Source organism: Myxocyprinus asiaticus, chromosome 30, assembly GCF_019703515.2.
Source record: "Myxocyprinus asiaticus isolate MX2 ecotype Aquarium Trade chromosome 30, UBuf_Myxa_2, whole genome shotgun sequence".
Classification (NCBI taxonomy): Eukaryota; Metazoa; Chordata; class Actinopteri; order Cypriniformes; family Catostomidae; genus Myxocyprinus; species Myxocyprinus asiaticus.
Window position 1 is genome coordinate 2,000,421 of NC_059373.1, and position 20,586 is coordinate 2,021,006.

The following is a 20,586-nucleotide window of genomic DNA, read 5'->3' on the forward strand; positions in this document are numbered from 1 at the left end:
GGCAGCAAGAAAATGTTTCTGTAACAGTATCATGTTTCATCCTCAGTGGATTATTTACGAAAGAGAGATGATATCCATTATTATTATTATTCTTTTTTACTCAGTATGTGCACTCCAAATCAAGTGTGGTAAGAAACCTTTTGTGCATGTTTGTTAATAACACTGAACAGAGACAGCTCTAAAGATTTCAAGCTGCAAATTAATTTACAGAAGTATATATATATATCTACCAGCTAGTCACGTGATTGATGGAGGCGTTTGAGGCATTTCGTCTGTCAGTTTTTTTCGAGGACTTTAAGGCTAACACGTTGAAATATCATCTCTAAGACTCGAGTTATGATCATTTAAACGGTGCAGGGGTATTATTTGACAAAAATTGGGATTTTTTGACACTTAACCATGATTAAAGAAGTAGAAAAAACAATCCCTCATGAGAGCGACATATTGATGGGACACTGTAAGCAGCACATGGAAGCGATTCGGTGAACATCAAGGGATGAAAAATGGTGCCCAGAAAGAGATTTTTGCAACTCCTCTTTGCTCCTCTCCTTCTAAAATCTCCCTGGGGAAAAAGCTAAAGATGACGTCTCTTTGTCTACTCTCTTTTGTGCCATTCAACAGTTAACAGTGAAGCTTGAAGCCACTCACTTTAAGAAAACCTCCACTGACAGAGCAACTGTAGTATCTTGTGAAAAACTTGACAAGCTGACAGACGTCTCAGATAGCTAAAGATATCAAACTGCACACCAATAGCATTCAACAACTTGAAAAGGATATAAAGAGCTACAAAGATGTGCATTATTGCTGATGTAACAGGAGCCAGCTGATAGATAGCTGTGCAATGTGTATAAACCTCACTTTCCTGTCTTCAAGAGGTGCACAAGCGACAGACAGTAAAGGCTGTAGCCTTTAGCCTCCTTGTTAGTGCACCCACCTCCCATGCCGGAGACGCTGGCTCGAATCCCGTAAAGAGTGGGTAGAACAGGAGCATCCCACTGACATCTAGATGCACATTTTGGAGTTGGTTGTATGACTGTAAGTCATTATAATCAAATGCTATTTATTAGTTTGCGACTATTTATGAATGTCCAACGTCAAGCCAACTTTATTGCAGTTCAGTACTGGATTAGTGATTACAGTGTGATTATTGTGAGAATTCTCAGTAAAAACAACCCAAACACTTTAGTGATACGAAGACAGCCTATCATATTCTGACTTTCATTTTAGAACCAGACCATTAACTCTTAAATGTATGTTTTGCAAAGACACTGTTTTTACATTATTTTTCTTTATTTTTCCCCAGAGAAACACTCACTCCAGTATGAGTACACCGCCCTTTCCACACCTGACACATTCTCTGGATCTGTGTTCAGTGGTGTGTGTGTGTGTGATGATAGACAGATCTCTCACTACTGTAATGAAGAACAAGACTGGAAGAAATCAGAAATCTGGAGAGACGTTCCTGAACTACATGAGTCTAGAGACTGGTTTCTACATCAGCTTTATCTTCTGTCAAACTGCACAAACTCCAAGTGTTCTGGTGAGTTTAATGGGTTTTCTCTGATCAATCATCAGATATGTTATGAAACTGTAATTATCTATCATTTGTGTGAGATTCTAATCAATATTTGTGTTGTGATTGTAGAGCTTCATGTACTTCAGAGAAGAGCTGGATGTGAGGTGGAGAAACTTCCTGATGGAACAATCAAGAATCTGAAGGGGTTTTATGAGTATCAATATGATGGAGAAAATTTTATTGCCTTTAATTTTAACACAAAACAATGGATCAATAAAAATCCCAAAGCCAAAGAAACAAAACTGAAGTGGGACAGTGAAACAACAGAAAACCAAATCATCAAGGATGAACTCAAGAACTGCATGAACTGGATCTCCACATTTAATAATACTCAAAGATGTATGTTTCAATCAGTTTTAGTAGTAATAGTAGTTCTAGCAGTATTTTTAAACAATTTATGTCCTGAACTAAAACTAATTAAAGAGGAAATGAATCAAATAAAAGTATGAAAACTTGAATGTGTTCATGTTGTCATAAGACTCTGGAATTTGATGCATATATCCTGAATTATTCTTTTTGATGAATTATAACAGTATTTATTGTTGGTTCTTTTGACTCCAGCTCTTCCAGATGTTGAGATGTTTGCTGTTGAATCTCCTCAAGATCAAAACAAGTTGATTCTGATCTGTCTGGCCACTGGTTTCTACCCCAAACACCTGGAGATGAATATGATGTTGAACGGCATTAAACTGGATCATGTAAACTCTTCTGGAATCAGACCAAACGGTGATGAAACCTTTCAGCTGAGAATCAGTGTGGAGATCCACAGAAATGAGAAAGAGGGTTTTGAGTGTCATGTCAATCACACCAGTCTAAAAGAGCCGGTTATATCAGAATGGGGTAAATATGATCATATCTTCAGTATTGAGCGAATAAGGACAGAATGATTGAAGTTGTCTAGCTTGCTGATGCACATTTGTAAAATAATAAAGTATAAATAGTTCCTGAATTTTACTATACATTTTCAAAACAGTTTAAAGGTGTTTGTAATGTGTTTGTATTTTTGTCTTTTGTAATTTTGCAGATGGAAAATGCAGTTACTGCAGTGAAGCATCTAGAACAAATATTATAACAATCATAGTAGCAGCAGTTACAGTGTTTATGATCGTGATTTTTATTTATATCTACAAAAGAAAAAGGTCCGATGGTGAGTTCAAATGATTTCATATGGAAATTGTTATTTTAAATGTTCTGTTGTTTAAAATAGATATATCACACCTGATATATCATGAGGGCGAATACATGATGAGATATTTTTGGGTGAACTATCCCTTTAACTGCCTCAAACTTTTATTTCTCAAACTCGTAACAATTTCATGTGTTGAAGTTCTGATACATAATTATTTTTATTTTCTATTTTTCAGGTAAATTAATTGTTTAGGAAATATTTAATAGAATTCATGTCAGGAAAAATATTCCTATTCCTCAATATTCCACAGTGTTGTGTTTGTAGATTTGTGTACTGTTGTTTATGCCATTTAAGTGTTAACCTTAATAATTTCATGGTTGAATTTGTTAAGTTTTATTTTAATAACACTGTAGCTGACATCAAGGTCAGTTTTTAGATTTATTGATGATTACTTAAATATGCTTCTAATAGTTTTGTGTTAAAGAAATAACAGACCTTTAATTGGTAGATTTAAGCTCATTTGGAAGGAATTGTTTAACTGTGACGTTTATTATGACAACAGTAAGACTCTGATAAAAGATTGCTGCTCCTCATGAAAAGTCCTTTATCAGTGGTGCTGCTCATCTGAAGTTACAAGATGTTATAAAATACAAGATTTCAGTTCTCCTTTGGTAATTAGCAGCCAATGAAGTTTTCCCATTTATTTGATGTGTGATTTATGTTTGTCTCTCTCACTTACAATTTCAACATGTTGTTTATGATGATTTTTTGTTCACTATCTGTCACTCACTCGACGTTGGTGTCGATGTAGTGACACTAGGGGTCACTCTTGGGAGCCCGAGACACCTCTGGTCTTTGATAAAAGGCCAATGAAAATTGGTGAGTGGTATTTGCATGCCACTCCCCCAAACATACCGGTATAAAAGGAGCTGGTATGCAACCACTCATTCAGATTTTCTCTTCGGAGCCGAACAGTAATGCTCACTGAGCTGAATACTACTGTTCATTCACCTCTGCTGGATCTGACGGTGCATTTCAGCAGCTTCTCCCTCCTCTGCACTGGTGCACTGCAGAGAATGCCCCTGGGCGCTTCGGCAGAAAAACTAGAGAGTATATTTTCTGAAAGAGCATTTTTCCCCTCTAAAAGAGTATATATTTCTCTAAAAGAGCGCACACACGGAACGTCTTTTTATAGACGCGTCTTTTTAAAGATGCTTTTCCGATTGTGTGTTATTCCTGGTTGTGCTCGTTATCTCTCACCTTCTAACGGTCACGATCACTGTCTTTCGTGTCTGGGCACTGCTCACGCGGAGACAGCGTTCGTGGATGGTCATGTTCTCATTGCGAGAATATGTCCATGGCAACGTTGCGGTCGCGGCTCGCCTTCGTAAGAAAGCGAGCCACCCCAGAGGCTCCCGCCTCGGTCCTTTTACCCACGGGTTTGAGGCCAGCGCGGCTAGCACTGGGGGCGATTTGGGGACCCCAATGAGACCGCCTCCGCCAGGTATCCCCCCGCGGACCTCCCATTCCCCAGCATGCTCATCTGCTCCGATCGGGCTTCCGGGTGAGTCTGCCGGCTCGTCTCATGGCGAGTTCGACCTCTTATTCGGAGCCTGTGAAAGTGATGAGCTCTCGAGCGCAGCATTGGAGAGCAGGCTCGTCCAGTCGGAAGCCTCAGCTGGGCTCCTCCCTTCGGGGTCGATTGCCCAGTCACAGGCTGACGCGGAGATGACGACATGCTTTCCTGGGCAGCCGCGAGCGTCGGTTAGAGTGGATTTCACCGCTCTTCCCTGAACCCTTGCGGCTCGGTGATTGGTTCCTGGGCTCGCGGCGCCGCTCAAAGCCATGCCCCGCCCCGTTCCTTTCTTCCTGGAAGTGCATGAAGAGCTGACAAGGTCGCGGGAGGCACTTTTTACTGCCCGGTCCCGATCTTTTCAGCTTCCCCGCTCTCACTATGCTCGATAGTGGGGCAGCCAAGGGTTATTCGGCAATCCCCCGGTGGATAAAGGCGCTCGCGGTGCACCTATGCCCACAGATCTCCCGCCCTGAGCGCCCAACTGTGGCACAAATCCACCCCCAATGTGACAGTCTCCACGGGTCACGAGGACAGGCCTCTTCCTCCCCCGTCCCAGGCTGTTCCGGGGGTGGTCACAAGGAGCCAGGTAAGTGCTTCGATGTCCTCGGACTCAGCATGGCCATGACGTGGTGTGGCATCTCGAGCTCCGCCCCGCCGCGAGGCCCCACCTGCCGATACATCCGATGACGTTGTCCCTTTGGTCCCCCTTGCGCGGAACTTGGACGCATGGCTTGCGCCTTCCAGTCCGTCACGAGGGCTGGTCCGGACCGTCCGACTTGGCTGCGCGATTCACTTCGCCGGGCATCCGCCCAGGTCCAGCGGTGTCCACTTCACCTGGGTGAAAGACGAAAATGCTGCTACCTTGCGCGGAGATCGCTACCCTCCTACGGAAGGACGCGATAGAACCTGTTCCTCCAGCCGAGATGAAGAAAGGGTTTTACAGCCCCTACTTCATTGTACCGAAAAAAGGCGGTGGGTTGCGGCCAATCTTGGACCTGCGAGTACTGAACCGGGCTTTACACAGACTCCCGTTCAAGATGCTGATGCAAAGACGCATTCTAGTGAGCGTCCGGCATCAAGATTGGTTTGCGGCGGTAGACCCGAAGGATGCGTACTTTCACGTCTCGATCCTTCCTCGACACAGACCCTTCCTGCGGTTCGCGTTCGAGGGTCAGGCGTATCAGTACAAAGTCCTCCCTTTCGGTCTGTCCCTGTCTCCTCGCGTCTTCACGAATATCGCAGAGGCTGCCCTTGCCCCGTTAAGGGAGGTGGGCATTCGCATTCTCAATTATCTCGACAACTGGCTAATCTTAGCTCACTCTCGAGACGTGTTATGCGCACACAGGGACCTGGTGCTCTCACACCTCAGCCGACTAGGGCTTCGGGTCAACTGGGAAAAGAGCAAGCTCCTCCCGGTTCAGAGCATCTCTTTTCTGGGTTTGGAGTTGGACTCAGTCTCCTTGACGGCGCACCTTACGAACGAGCGTGCCCAGTCAGTGCTGGCCTGTTTGAAGGTGTTCAAACAGAAAACAGCGGATCCACTGAAACTTTTTCAGAGGCTCCTGGGGCATATGGCATCCTCGGCGGTGGCCACTCCTCTCGGGTTGATGCATATGAGGCCGCTTCAGCACTGGCTCCAGACTCGAGTCCCGAGACGGGCATGGTGCCACGGGACACACCGCATGGCCATTACGTCGGTCTGTCACCGTCTTTTCAGCCCTTGGACCGACCTCTTGTTTCTACGAGCAGGTGTCCCCCTAGAACTGGTCTCCAGGCACGTCGTGGTCACGACAGACGCCTCCAAAACGGGCTGGGGCGCTGTTGGCAATGGGCACGCAGCCACCGGCCTCTGGACGGGTCCGCGGCTGCGTTGGCACATCAACTGCCTTGAGTTACTGGCAATTCTGCTCGCCCTGCGGAGGTTCCGGCCGTTGATCCAGGGCAAGCACATGCTAGTTCGGACAGACAGCACGGCAGCGGTAGCATATGTCAACCGCCAAGGCAGTCTGCGCTCCCGCTGTATGTCACAACTCGCCCGCCATCTCCTCCAACGGATTCAGCAGCACCAAGTCGCTGCAAGCCACTCACATCCCGGGCAACCTCAGCACTTCGGCGGATGCGCCGTCACAACAGGTTACCCTCAAGGGAGAGTGGAGACTCCACCTTCAGGTGGTCCAGCTGATTTGGAGTCGATTCGACAGGCACAGGTGCACCTGTTCACCTCCCAAGAATCCTCCCCACTGCCCGCTCTGGTACGCCCTGACCGAGGCCTTCCTCGGCATAGACGCGCTGGCACACAGCTGGTCCCCTGGCATTCGCAAATATGCGTTTTCCCCCAGTGAGCCTGCTCGCACAGACCCTGTGCAAGGTCAGGGAGGACGAGGAGAAGGTCGTCCTGGTAAGCACCCTACTGTCCGGCCCAGACGTGGTGCTCGGACCTCACGCTCCTCGTGACAGCTCCCCCCAGGCAAATTCCCCTGAGGAAGGACCTTCTTTCTCAGGGAAGGGGCACCATCCAGCACCCGCGCCCAGACCTCTGGAATCTCCATGTCTGGCCCCTGGACGGGACGCGGAAGACCTAAGCTGTCTCCCACCTGTGATGGTAGACACATTCACTCAGGCTAGGGCTCCCCCTACGAGGTGTCTGTATGCCTTTAAGTGGCGTCTGTTCGCTAAGTGGTGTTCTTTCCATCGGGAAGACCCCCAGAGATGTGCAGTCAGATCAGTGCTTTCCTTCCTGCAGGAGAGGTTGGAAGGGAGGCTGTCCCCTTTCACCTTGAAGGTGTACATTGCTGCCATAGCAGCACACCACGACGCAGTCGACGGTAAGTCCTTAGGGAAGCATGATCTGATCATCAGGTTCCTAAGAGGCACCAGGAGGTTGAATCCCTCCAGGCCGCGCCTCGTTCCCTCATCGGACCTCTGTAGTTTTTCAGGGTCTACAGAGAGCCCCCTTTGAGCTTTGCAGTCAGCCGAGCCTAAGGCACTCTTCTTTGAAGACTGCCCTCCTGACTGCGCTCACTTCCATCAAGAGGGTAGGTGACCTGCAAGCGTTCTCTGTCAGCGAAACGTGCCTGGAGTTCGGTCCGGGCTATTCTCACATGATCCTGAGACCCCGACCGGGCTATGTGCCCAAGGTTCCCACCACTCCTTTTAGGGACCAGGTGGTGAACCTGCAAGCGCTGCCTCAGGAGGAGGCAGACCCAGCCCTGTCGTTGCTGTGTCCGGTGCACACTTTACGCATCTATTTGGATCGCACGCAGAACTTTAGAGTCTCTGAGCAGCTCTTTGTCTGCTTTGGTGCACAGCGGAAAGGAAGCGCTGTCTCCAAGCAGAGGATCGCCCACTGGCTCATTGACGCCATAACTATGGCATATCTCGCCCAAAACATGCCGCCCCTGTAGGGCTACAAGCCCATTCTACCCGTGGTGTAGCGGCTTCTTGGGCCCTGGCCAGAGGTGCCTCTCTAACAGACATTTGCAGAGCAGTGGGCTGGGCAACACCCAACACCTTTGCAAGGTTCTACAACCTCCGGGTGGAACCGGTTTCGTCCCAGGTAGTGGCACGCGACACAAGTGGATAAGCCTGGGATAGCCGGCCGGGTGTATCACTTGCACATAGCGCCTTCCACCTCCTTTTGAGCTGAAGACGTGCGCTGTTAATTCCCAGTAGTGTTCACAAAAGTTGTTCCCTGGTTGACTTCCTCCGAGCCCTGTGGCAGTCGAGTTTTCGGAGAGACTCGCTGCCGGCCCAGTACACGCGCTAACTAAGAGCCCGGTTCTGGGGTAGGTGCTCCGCATGTGGCGGTTCCCTGTAAGGCTAACCCCATGCGATCTATATCTTCCGCTAATTCATTTCCCTGCTGGCAAACTGCGTCTTCCTTGGGCAGAGCCCCTCTGCCCCAGTCTCCATGTTGTAGTACCTCCTCCCCCATTGGGCAGGATCTACCTTGAAGGCTCTCCACATGGTTGGAAAGACCATGTGACGTATTTTTCCACTTAAATATCCCCCCTCTCTGGGGTGAAGTGTGGTCTCCGCGGTGTCCTCCCCTTGGGAGGGACACCCCCGACTAGACCTGGCGGCCCAGTCGGATAATCCCCCTTCTTTTTAGGGAGTGGAAAAAGAGAAGGGGAAAAGAGGCCACGACTGGGTTAAGCCCGTCTCTATCTTTGGGTAGTCGACTTGTCCCCAAAAGGGGCTGTTCGACACTCATAACTGCATTGGGGTAGGTTACGTGTCGACCTGGTGTGCTGGCTATGAGGCACACAGCAAGTCTGCCCACCACACACCGCCAGTTCACGTAACACAGTTCAGCCTTGTGGCGTTTTGTATATGGACCCCTAGTGTCACTACATCGACACCAACGTCGAGTGAGTGACAGATAGGGAACGTCATGGTTACTGGTGTAACCTCCGTTCCCTGATGGAGGGAACGAGACGTTGGTCCCTCCTGCCACAACGCTGAACTACCCGCTGAAATGGCCGGACCTTATATCGGCTCCTCAGCGTAAAACCTGAATGAGTGGTTGCATACCAGCTCCTTTTATACCCGTATGTTCGGGGGAGTGGCATGCAAATACCACTCGCCAATTTTCATTGGCCTTTTATCAAAGACCAGAGGTGTCTCGGGCTCCCAAGAGTGACCCCTAGTGTCACTACATCGACACCAACGTCTCGTTCCCTTCATCAGGGAACGGAGGTTACACCAGTAACCAAGACGTTATGTTATGTTATGTTATGTTATGTTATGTTATGGTATGGTATGTTATGTTATGTTATGTTATGTTATGTTATGTTATGTTATGTTATGGTATGCTATGCTATGCTATGTTGTGGTATGTTATGTTATATGTTATGTTATGTTATGTTATGGTATGGTATGGTATGTTAAGTTATGTTATGTTATGGTATGTTATGTTATGTTATGTTCCCCTTCAGTAGCCCCTTTAGTTCCACTAAATAAAACGACAGGTGTGAGACATGCCAAGACTGCTTAAATTACTTCTTAAAGCTGATGCAGGTTGGGAAAGATTGCTGCAGCAGTCTTTGTGTCTAGAAAATGTGAGCCAGATGTTGCTGTAACAGTATCATGATTCATCCTCAGTGGATTATTTACTAACAACTCGAAAGAGAGATGATATCCATTATTATTATACTTTTTTACTCAGTATGTGCACTCCAAATCAAGTGTTGTAAGAAACAAGTGTAAGAAGTGTTTGCTGCTTTTAGTCTATATTTATTTCCTTTAAGGTCATCAATATGCAAATGTACTTCCAAATGCTGACTAAATTAATTACAGAAGAAATAAGCATTTAAAATCAGCATTTTGTCTCTTCTGAGGAAAGAACAGGTCGAGGCACAACAGTGCGCTCAGAACAGAAGTGAAGTGTTACTATTCAACAGTGTCTTAGCAAGTCAGAACAGATTTTACATACTCACGTGATTTAAGAGTGCTGACTTTTCATGATGGAGGGTTTTGTTTCATCTGTCAGTTTCCTTTAGAGAAGTTTAAGGCTAACAAGTTGAAATTTCATCTCTAAGGCTTGAGTTATGATCATTTAAATGGTGAAGGAGTATTTGTTTGGCAAAAAAATAAGAAAAAAACAATTCCTCCATGAGATCGACATTGACAGGGCTACAAGCCCATTCTACCCGTGGTGTAGCGGCTTCTTGGGCCCTGGCCAGAGGTGCCTCTCTAACAGACATTTGCAGAGCAGTGGGCTGGGCAACACCCAACACCTTTGCAAGGTTCTACAACCTCCGGGTGGAACCGGTTTCGTCCCAGGTAGTGGCACGCAACACAAGTGGATAAGCCTGGGATAGCCGGCCGGGTGTATCGCTTGCACATAGCGCCTTCCACCTCCTTTTGAGCTGAAGACGTGCGCTGTTAATTCCCAGTAGTGTTCACAAAAGTTGTTCCCTGGTTGACTTCCTCCGAGCCCTGTGGCAGTCGAGTTTTCGGAGAGACTCGCTGCCGGCCCAGTACACGCGCTAACTAAGAGCCCGGTTCTGGGGTAGGTGCTCCGCATGTGGCGGTTCCCTGTAAGGCTAACCCCATGCGATCTATATCTTCCGCTAATTCATTTCCCTGCTGGCAAACTGCGTCTTCCTTGGGCAGAGCCCCTCTGCCCCAGTCTCCATGTTGTAGTACCTCCTCCCCCATTGGGCAGGATCTACCTTGAAGGCTCTCCACATGGTTGGAAAGACCATGTGACGTATTTTTCCACTTAAATATCCCCCCCTCTCTGGGGTGAAGTGTGGTCTCCGCGGTGTCCTCCCCTTGGGAGGGACACCCCCCGACTAGACCTGGCGGCCCAGTCGGATAATCCCCCTTCTTTTTTAGGGAGTGGAAAAAGAGAAGGGGAAAAGAGGCCACGACTGGGTTAAGCCCGTCTCTATCTTTGGGTAGTCGACTTGTCCCCAAAAGGGGCTGTTCGACACTCATAACTGCATTGGGGTAGGTTACGTGTCGACCTGGTGTGCTGGCTATGAGGCACACAGCAAGTCTGCCCACCACACACCGCCAGTTCACGTAACACAGTTCAGCCTTGTGGCGTTTTGTATATGGACCCCTAGTGTCACTACATCGACACCAACGTCGAGTGAGTGACAGATAGGGAACGTCATGGTTACTGGTGTAACCTCCGTTCCCTGATGGAGGGAACGAGACGTTGGTCCCTCCTGCCACAACGCTGAACTACCCGCTGAAATGGCCGGACCTTATATCGGCTCCTCAGCGTAAAACCTGAATGAGTGGTTGCATACCAGCTCCTTTTATACCCGTATGTTCGGGGGAGTGGCATGCAAATACCACTCGCCAATTTTCATTGGCCTTTTATCAAAGACCAGAGGTGTCTCGGGCTCCCAAGAGTGACCCCTAGTGTCACTACATCGACACCAACGTCTCGTTCCCTTCATCAGGGAACGGAGGTTACACCAGTAACCAAGACGTTATGTTATGTTATGTTATGTTATGTTATGGTATGGTATGTTATGTTATGTTATGTTATGTTATGTTATGTTATGTTATGTTATGTTATGTTATGTTATGGTATGCTATGCTATGCTATGTTGTGGTATGTTATGTTATATGTTATGTTATGTTATGTTATGGTATGGTATGGTATGTTAAGTTATGTTATGTTATGGTATGTTATGTTATGTTATGTTCCCCTTCAGTAGCCCCTTTAGTTCCACTAAATAAAACGACAGGTGTGAGACATGCCAAGACTGCTTAAATTACTTCTTAAAGCTGATGCAGGTTGGGAAAGATTGCTGCAGCAGTCTTTGTGTCTAGAAAATGTGAGCCAGATGTTGCTGTAACAGTATCATGATTCATCCTCAGTGGATTATTTACTAACAACTCGAAAGAGAGATGATATCCATTATTATTATACTTTTTTACTCAGTATGTGCACTCCAAATCAAGTGTTGTAAGAAACAAGTGTAAGAAGTGTTTGCTGCTTTTAGTCTATATTTATTTCCTTTAAGGTCATCAATATGCAAATGTACTTCCAAATGCTGACTAAATTAATTACAGAAGAAATAAGCATTTAAAATCAGCATTTTGTCTCTTCTGAGGAAAGAACAGGTCGAGGCACAACAGTGCGCTCAGAACAGAAGTGAAGTGTTACTATTCAACAGTGTCTTAGCAAGTCAGAACAGATTTTACATACTCACGTGATTTAAGAGTGCTGACTTTTCATGATGGAGGGTTTTGTTTCATCTGTCAGTTTCCTTTAGAGAAGTTTAAGGCTAACAAGTTGAAATTTCATCTCTAAGGCTTGAGTTATGATCATTTAAATGGTGAAGGAGTATTTGTTTGGCAAAAAAATAAGAAAAAAACAATTCCTCCATGAGATCGACATTGACAGAGCAACTGCAGTATCTTGTGAAAAACTTGACAAGCTGACAGACGGTTTCTCAGATGGGTAAAGATATCAAACTGCACACCAATAGCATTCAACAACTTGAAAAGGATATAAAGAGCTACAAAGATGTGCATTATTGCTGACATCTAGATGCACATTTTGGAGTTGGTTGTAAGACTGTAAGTCATTGTAATCAAATGCTATTTATTAATTTGCGACTATTTGTGAATGTCGAACATCCAACGTCAAGCCAACTTTATTGCAGTTCAGTACTGGATCAGTGATTACAGTGTGATTATTGTGAGAAATCTCAATACAGCCCAAACACTTTAGTGATACGAAGACAGCCTATCATATTCTGACTTTCATTTTAGAACCAGACCATTAACTCTTAAATGTATGTTTTGCAAAGACACTTTGTACATAATTTTTCTTTATTTTTCCCCAGAAAAACACTCACTCCAGTATGAGTACACCGCCCTTTCCACACCTGACACATTCTCTGGATCTTTTCATTGTGGTAATATTAAAACTAATTTGGAATTTCAGGTTGCTTTACAAACTTTAAATGTGTATTAACCTGACATGATCTTGTTAAAATGAATGCATACTCATGTGATGTCAAAGTCATTCTCTCTTTCAGATTGAGCTGCAGTGGCTGGTACCTCTGGCAAAGTGTGATCTAGGAAAAAATGAGGGCTGTTTAATTTTGTTCAGTGTGCCAAGGACTTAATAAACTGTTTTCAGGGATACTTCCTAATCTTGTGTTTTATTTCATAAGTTTTTGAAGCTTTCCTTATCTTTCCAATAAGAATCACACTCATTTGTGACTGCTTCCTCAGTTATTAGTCTATGGTAACGTTATTTCATGTGACTAATATTTATATAACATATAATGCAGAAGATCTGAATTGGTGCAACATGCCTTTGATGTGTGCAGTGTATGATTTGTCATTGTACATACAGAATACAGTACTTAAAAATAAGAGATGAGAATAACACCTGTGAGTGAGACTTGATTGTTCTGGATCATATATTTAATCATTTATTTAATGCTAGTGGTCATCAAATCTATATGATCAATTCTGTACTTTTTTATTAAATGTTTATCACAGTTATATTCAGATAAACACATTGCTTATTATATCACACTTAAATTGTGATCACTAAGCATTGTAAGTTCTTCTGATATATGTTTTAGTTTATTTAGGTATAAGTAATAAAATATGTAAACCCTTTAAAGAATGAAACTTAAACTCATAATAGAGCTGTGCTGTTAGAGATTCAAGTAGTTGCATATTTCATTCTTTTACAGCAGTTTCACTGCAAATACTCACTGTAGTGTTCAATAAAAGGAACATTTACCCACAAGCCTATTTTGTACGGACTTTATCTGTCTAACTGAGGAAAAGGACTCTAAAGTGAGGATAGAAAGAATATGTTAAACATTAGTCAGAAAAGAGTAAGTTAACTCATCATTATGGATCATTAAATGTTGGATGCTATCACACAATATATTAATGAAGACATGCTTAAATAAAATGATTGAAATAGGTTGGGTAGAAGAACAACAAATAATTGTACTTATCCACAGTGCAACACGTGGTCAAATAACAGACAATAGCATTTATTTCATGTTCATGAGGGGAAGTAAGTTATGAGTCCCATAGTCAGGGACTGTTTATTAACACAGAATAATCACATCAAGAAATTCTGAAATGTTTATTAAATCACAGATACTTCTGCATGTTTATTACAGTCACTGTTGTTGTAGAGTCACCAAATTATAACAACTTATAGACATGAAATTAAAAGTATGAAAGGAAAACAACACACAAGACTACTTTTTTTTTTTTTTTTTTTTTTTTTTACTAAAGTTTGCTCTGTTGTATTGTAACGGTACAAATACTTCTTCAATGAATGTTGTATTCAGTAACACAAAACTAATCAAACTCATATTTTACAAACTGTACACCTTTACAAAAATCTGAATATTGTAGTTTATACATACCTTATTCGACACTGAAACTTAAATCCCTTTTCGAAATAATCCTTCATACAAGTTGAATCATGATGGTGGTACGCTGATGTTTTTAGTTCCACCTCAGCGCGCATGTCAGGAAAATTAATGAATATTCATGTTTGCTCCGCCCACTGGAACACAATATCTCAGCAACTCAATACTTTGTAACACCGGCACCACTGCTGCGTCATGACGTATGCCAGCAAAGTACCACCCATATTTAGTCTCACCTCTGTGTTGTGCATGTTGTAAGTGGAAAGCTCGAGCAGGTAGACAGAACTTGAGGAACAGAAAGAAGCAGCTGTAACACTTTCAGTTTGTCTTTTGTGCGTTTCTCCTTTCAGTTCTTTGTGCGAGCACGAAAACAAGTGAAACAAAAATGACACAATAATGTTTTTTACACTCTCTTCATAGCAATATCAATGGGGGCACTTATTATTTTATATTTTCTCATTTTTCCAAGTGTTGTGCAGCAAGGTAAGAGTTTCTGTATATTTCCTTCAAATAGATGTCTCGAATGAAGATTTATTATTGATTGCAAACTGCAAATGTAGAAACAGTTTGAGTTTACTTTCAGATAATATATATTTATATTTCATGTAAATAAAGGCTGGACAAAGTGTGTAAAATGATAGAGGACTAGATTAGCAAACATTTAGTCTTTTTACATCTGATCATCGTTTTATATGTGTAGAATCTAATTATTGATCAAAAACAAGTAGCTGTTATATTGATATATTTATTTATTGTTATATTACGTGCATGAATGTGTCACTAACTTAATCTCATTGAATAATTATTTATTGTATAGAATTAATGTGGTGCATTTAATATTTTAATGGAATTTTTTGCCATTTTTACAATGTTTATTAAGGGCAGATATGTGAAGTATTTCATGTTATTGAACAAACACTAATCTGTTAGTCTAAAGATTAAACCTTTACACAGATCATTTTGATGGTAAATTGAAGTGACTGAGACATGAAGAGGAGAATAACCCAGTGTCAGACGTGCTTAAGTCTACTTCCCCTTTATATAGTGTGTCAAATATGTAGAGTATCTGAATCCTCAGTATTCAACAGTAGGTGAAAAATACCCAGCTGGCCTACATCATGTTGAGGCATGCAATCACCTTAAAGAGCTCACAGGTTGACGATGAGGGGGTTTTCAATTGTGCAACAACTTCCTGTTTGTACACTGTAGTGAATGAGACTCGTTGTAAGTTCTTGTTGAAATGATCCAAATAAAACAGCAAAATTGTTAAAAACACAGTCCAGTCTGCTTTTCATGAAAATATTTTTATAACTCTGCTTGCAGAAAGAAAAGTTCAGATTCATGATCTGAAGTGGAGATACCTGAGTGATCTCTTTCAGTGTGTTTGATGGATCATTCTCAGGTGAATTAGCAGCGTTGAGTCGTTCAGTCTTCTCAGAGTCACTTTTCTCTCTTCTGTCAGACTCATGACAGTTTAACTGGACTAGAAGAGATACAGCAGATTATACATTTACTTAAACAATACACATACATTTCATAACCATGAAAATATGCTTTATATTTAATATGAGAAACACAATCAATTGTGTATGCAGATTTAATGTGTTAGCAGCACTAAACTTTATGTCTCACTTCAGCTGTAGATGAAACTGTCACACCAGTTTGCATTGTCACTAATGTTAGTTAATCATGTATGTGTGTCTTACAAACATTTGGTTTTCTGATCATCAAGGTATAGTGTTCAAGCAAAGATGAGATTTTGTCAAAATTGCAAGAATGACTTGTGATTGTCTTGGAATATTTAAATATTCTTATATATTTTGTAAGACTGGCACAAAATTGTCTGCATCACTTCTGGTAAAAGTCAAAGAACTCTGCGAGAACCAGCGTCATAAAACTCTCACCCAGAAGACATCTCCACCTGAGAAAACGCACCCCACTGATTAGGGACCATAAAATGCAAATCACACTCACATCTGTTCTCTCTCTCTCACCTCAGGTCACTTTAAGAACACCAAAAAACTAAGTTATGACTTATCCTGTTCTGTAATGTAAAAGGTTTTCTGATCATACATGTTTGGTATCATTCAAGAGGTCTCAGTGCAACTGGTAAAACAGTCTCATTCCCTTTCAGATAAGTCAAATCACAAGTAAGATTTAAGAACTTAGTAAAATACTGTATTCTATCAAGAAATGACCCCTCCCAGATCTCTCACTGAGACCAGATGCTGTATACAGATTAGGTGCATTTTTTGTAAACATAAATGCAAAGTTCAAAGAACTTGCTTGCAACCTCCTAAATTGTAAAATGAAATCCTGAATAACATCAACCATACACATCTGAAATAACAATAGAATCGTTTTGTATTTAAGGAGAGATGACAAAGGAATCAGGGTCTCTGTAGCCAGATGACCCACACAGAAAACATTGTGTGTCATTTTTACTCTATCAGGTAATTGCAATTTGAATTCTTATGTTTGGTAAATGTTTGAATGGAATGCAACTTTAATGATATTATGCTTGGTTCACTGATAGCTTTGAGTTTGATTTAATATTTTAATTGGATTGTTTGAATGTATTACTATTACCTGGTAAATAAATTGTTACATTTGTGTTTATTCTGATTTACTCTGAAACTATTGTCTAGTAGATTATGTTAAGTCTGACTTTAGAGCTCCGACTAACAAATTGGCAATATTTCTAGTGTACAGGCTTGTTATAGAATTTCCGTTTAGGACAACATGAAGTTGTCGACCGTAGGAAACTATGGCATGATTATATAAAGTTATTTTAACTTGGGTATTGTTGGTCTGTCTTGGTAAATTTAATGGTCATGACCTCTGAAATAATGAACACTAGAAATAATGTTACTCTAAAATTTTTACTAAGGGGACTAAACAAAATACTTTAAGATAAAAGGGCAAGTGTGAGCAGCCATCTAATTAGTATTTAGTCAATTAATGACCAATACCGGCATATTTGTGACCGCGAGATCCGCATACATGGCCGGCGCGAGACTCTAAGCAACAGGAATCTGAATGAACGAGTACAATATAGAGTTAAATACGATGATCAAATGTTAAACCAAATTTAATAATAACAACTAAGATTGAAACATTAATATATCCTTGGAAACTTTAATAATTGGAGTCAGATAAAATAAACAGGGATCATAAAACAAATATAGTTATTGAAATGGAACGAAATAATTTAATGCGCACAATAAAACAGAACACGCAGGAGACCTTGAGCCAGATACCGTCCTTGGGCCAGTGGGTGGCCTCCCCCTTAAAATTCCATTCAAAAATCTTTCTATAGTATATTGAAGTTAAAGGGGCCGTTCACACCGAATAAGTTTTTGCGATAGATTGATGTCTTGATCATCACATCCCTGTCAGGACTCAGGGGTGACACAGGGTCGAGGGAACTGAGCTCAGGGAAAATGGTCCCAGATGCAAAGAACACAGGAAGTCAGGGATAAAAAAAACTTGAATAATCCAAACAAACACTCAATGACTCAGGGTCAAAAGGCACAGTGGAAGCTGGCTCTGGGGCAGACGAGGCTTGCAATGTTGGCTATAGGGTCATGGCAGGCGTGGACTTTGGCTCGGAAGGCTCAAGGGGTGAGGGAGCCGTGGAAGGCTTGGGCGTCGCTGTGGAATGCTCGGAGGGGGGAGGCACCATGGTCAGTCAACCAGGCAGCACCTGGGAAATGGCCTCCGTGGAGATGGGTACTGGCAGAACCTGGAGAGCGACCTCCATGGTCGCGAGCATGGGCAGAGACTGGGGACTGGCTGTGACATGGAGCAGGCTAAGGCTTGGCTGAGACATGGCATGAAGGGGAACTAAGAGCAGTGGAAAACTGGGAACTAAAAGCTGCGGGAGGCTGGGAACAAAGAGCAGTGGGGTCTCCGGAGAAGTGCTGAGGAGGAAGGCGAGGTTCGGCCTCTGGGCTGAGACAGGTTGCCTGTCTGGGCGCTTGGAAACTGAGGATGTGTAAAGTGGTTGAGGAAGTCGTAGAAAGATTTCCTTGAAAATAGACCTAAACTCAACCAACAGTCCATCATGTCTAGCCATCAACATCTTATGTTGGGCTAGAGCGGTCTCCTGACGTGTTAATGCACCTGCCAACTCTTGCCTTGGGATCTTTGCTGGGTCCATGAATTTTGCTCAGTTTTTTCTGTCAGGACACGGGGGTGACACAAGGTTGAGGGAACAGAGCTCGGGGAAAACGGGAATATGGACCCAGATGCAAAGAACACAGGAAGTCAGGAATAAAAATATTTTATAATCAAAATGAAAACTCAGTAATGATTCCAAAAAATTAATCCAGAAGTTCATCAGCAGTGAAAAAAAACTAAAGAAATCTAAAGATAATCCAAAGAACAGAAAGTAATCCAACAATGGTGAGAGTAATACACAGAGAACAAGACTAGTGAATTCATATCCAAAAAATGAGCAATAAACAAACAAAAAACAGCAACTTAAATACAACTCTGAAAACGAGGCACAGGTGAAATGAATAATGACAGACAAGCGTGGGAAACACAGGGAGAACACAATGGCGACATCTAGTGAACAAAGTTAAACATGACAAGACCAAAACACTGACAGTCCCGCTGTGTTTTTTGGACCCATGTCATGTAGCAAAAAATAAATGAAATGTTTAATAAAATCTTTTTATAGTATAATGAAGAGTTAATTTAACATTAGTATTCCAAGTTATTCAGTGGTCAAGTTCTTGTGCAATTAATGTTGAATAGTAATTTTCATCCTGTGAGATTTAGAAAGACACTTCAGCCATCAAACCAAGAAATCTGACATACAATTCTTGAAAATGAATTCAAGAACTATTTTAAACATCAGAACATTTAAAATAACAATTTCCATATGAAATCATTTGAACTCACCATTAGACCTTTTTCTTTTGTAGATATAAATAAAAATCACGATCATAAACACTGTAACTGCTGCTACTATGATTGTTATAATATCTGTTGTAGATGCTTCACTGCAGTTACTGCATTTTCCATCTGCAAAATTACAAAAGACAAAAATACAAACACATTAAACACCTTTAAACTGTTTGAAAATGTATAGTAAAATTCAGGAACTATTTCTACTTTACTATTTTGCAAATGTGCATCAGCAAGCTAGACAACTTCAATCATTCTGTCCTTATTCGCTCAACACTGAAGATATGATCATATTTACCCCATTCTGATATAACCGGCTCTTTTAGACTGATGTGATTGACGTGACACTCAAAACCCTCTTTCTCATTTCTGTGGATCTCCACACTGATTCTCAGCTGAAAGGTTTCATCACCGTTTGGTCTGATTCCAGAAGAGTTTACATGATCCATTTTAATGCCGTTCAACATCATATTCATCTCCAGGTGTTTGGGGTAGAAACCAGTGGCCAGACAGATCAGAATCAACTTGTTTTGATCTTGAGGAGATTCAACAGCAAACATCTCAACATCTGGAAGAGCTGGAGTCAAAAGAACCAACAATAAATACTGATATATTTCATCAAAAAGAATAATTCAGGATATATGCATCAAATTCCAGAGTCTTATGACAACATGAACACATTCAAGTTTTCATACTTTTGATTCATTTCCTCTTTAATTAGTTTTAGTTCAGGACATAAATTGTTTAAAAATACTCCTAGAACTACTATTACTACTAAAACTGATTGAAACATACTTCTTTGAGTATTATTAAATGTGGAGATCCAGTTCATGCAGTTCTTGAGTTCATCATTGATGATTTGGTTTCGTATTGTTTGACTGTCCCACTTCAGTTTTGTTTCTTTAGCTTTGGGATTTTTATTGATCCACTGTTTTGTGTTAAAATTAAAGACAATAAAATCTTCTCCATCATATTGATACTCATCAAACCCCTTCAGATTCTTGATTGTTCCATCAGGAAGTTTCTCCACTTCACATCCAACTCTTCTCTGAAGTACATGAAGCTCTACAATCACAACACAAATATTGATTAGAATAAATATTGATCACACAAATGATAGATAATTACAGTTTCATAACATATCTGATGATTGATCAGAGAAAACCCATTAAACTCACCAGAACACTTGGAGTTTGTGCAGTTTGACAGAATATTAACATGATGTAGAAACCAGTCTCTAGACTCATGTAGTTCAGGAACATCTCTCCAGATTTCTGATTTCTTCCAGTCTTGTTCTTCATTACTGTAGTGAGAGATCTGTCTATCATCACACACACACACACACCACTGAACACAGATCCAGAGAATGTGTCAGGTGTGGAAAGGGCGGTGTACTCATACTGGAGTGAGTGTTTCTCTGGAGAAAAATAAATGAAAAATTACACAAAAAACAGTGTATCTATGCAAAATGTCAAATGGCCATCAAAGAGTTAATGGTCTG

At 42.2% G+C, this 20,586-nt stretch overlaps 1 protein-coding gene and 1 pseudogene across 1 annotated transcript; one reads left to right on the forward strand and one right to left on the reverse strand.

Annotated features, from left to right (window-relative positions):
- On the forward strand, positions 1–12,898 carry LOC127421489 (H-2 class I histocompatibility antigen, alpha chain-like). Its single transcript, XM_051664571.1, has 7 exons — positions 1–128; positions 1,304–1,540; positions 1,646–1,915; positions 2,138–2,416; positions 2,601–2,723; positions 12,600–12,671; positions 12,795–12,898. Exons 1-7 carry the CDS (start codon positions 32–34, stop codon positions 12,797–12,799), a joined length of 1,083 nt encoding a protein of 360 aa, XP_051520531.1. The 5' UTR covers positions 1–31; the 3' UTR covers positions 12,800–12,898.
- A 1,004-nt stretch (positions 12,899–13,902) lies between these two features.
- Positions 13,903–20,586, reverse strand: part of LOC127421616 (H-2 class I histocompatibility antigen, alpha chain-like) — a 13,337-nt pseudogene continuing 6,653 nt past the window's right edge.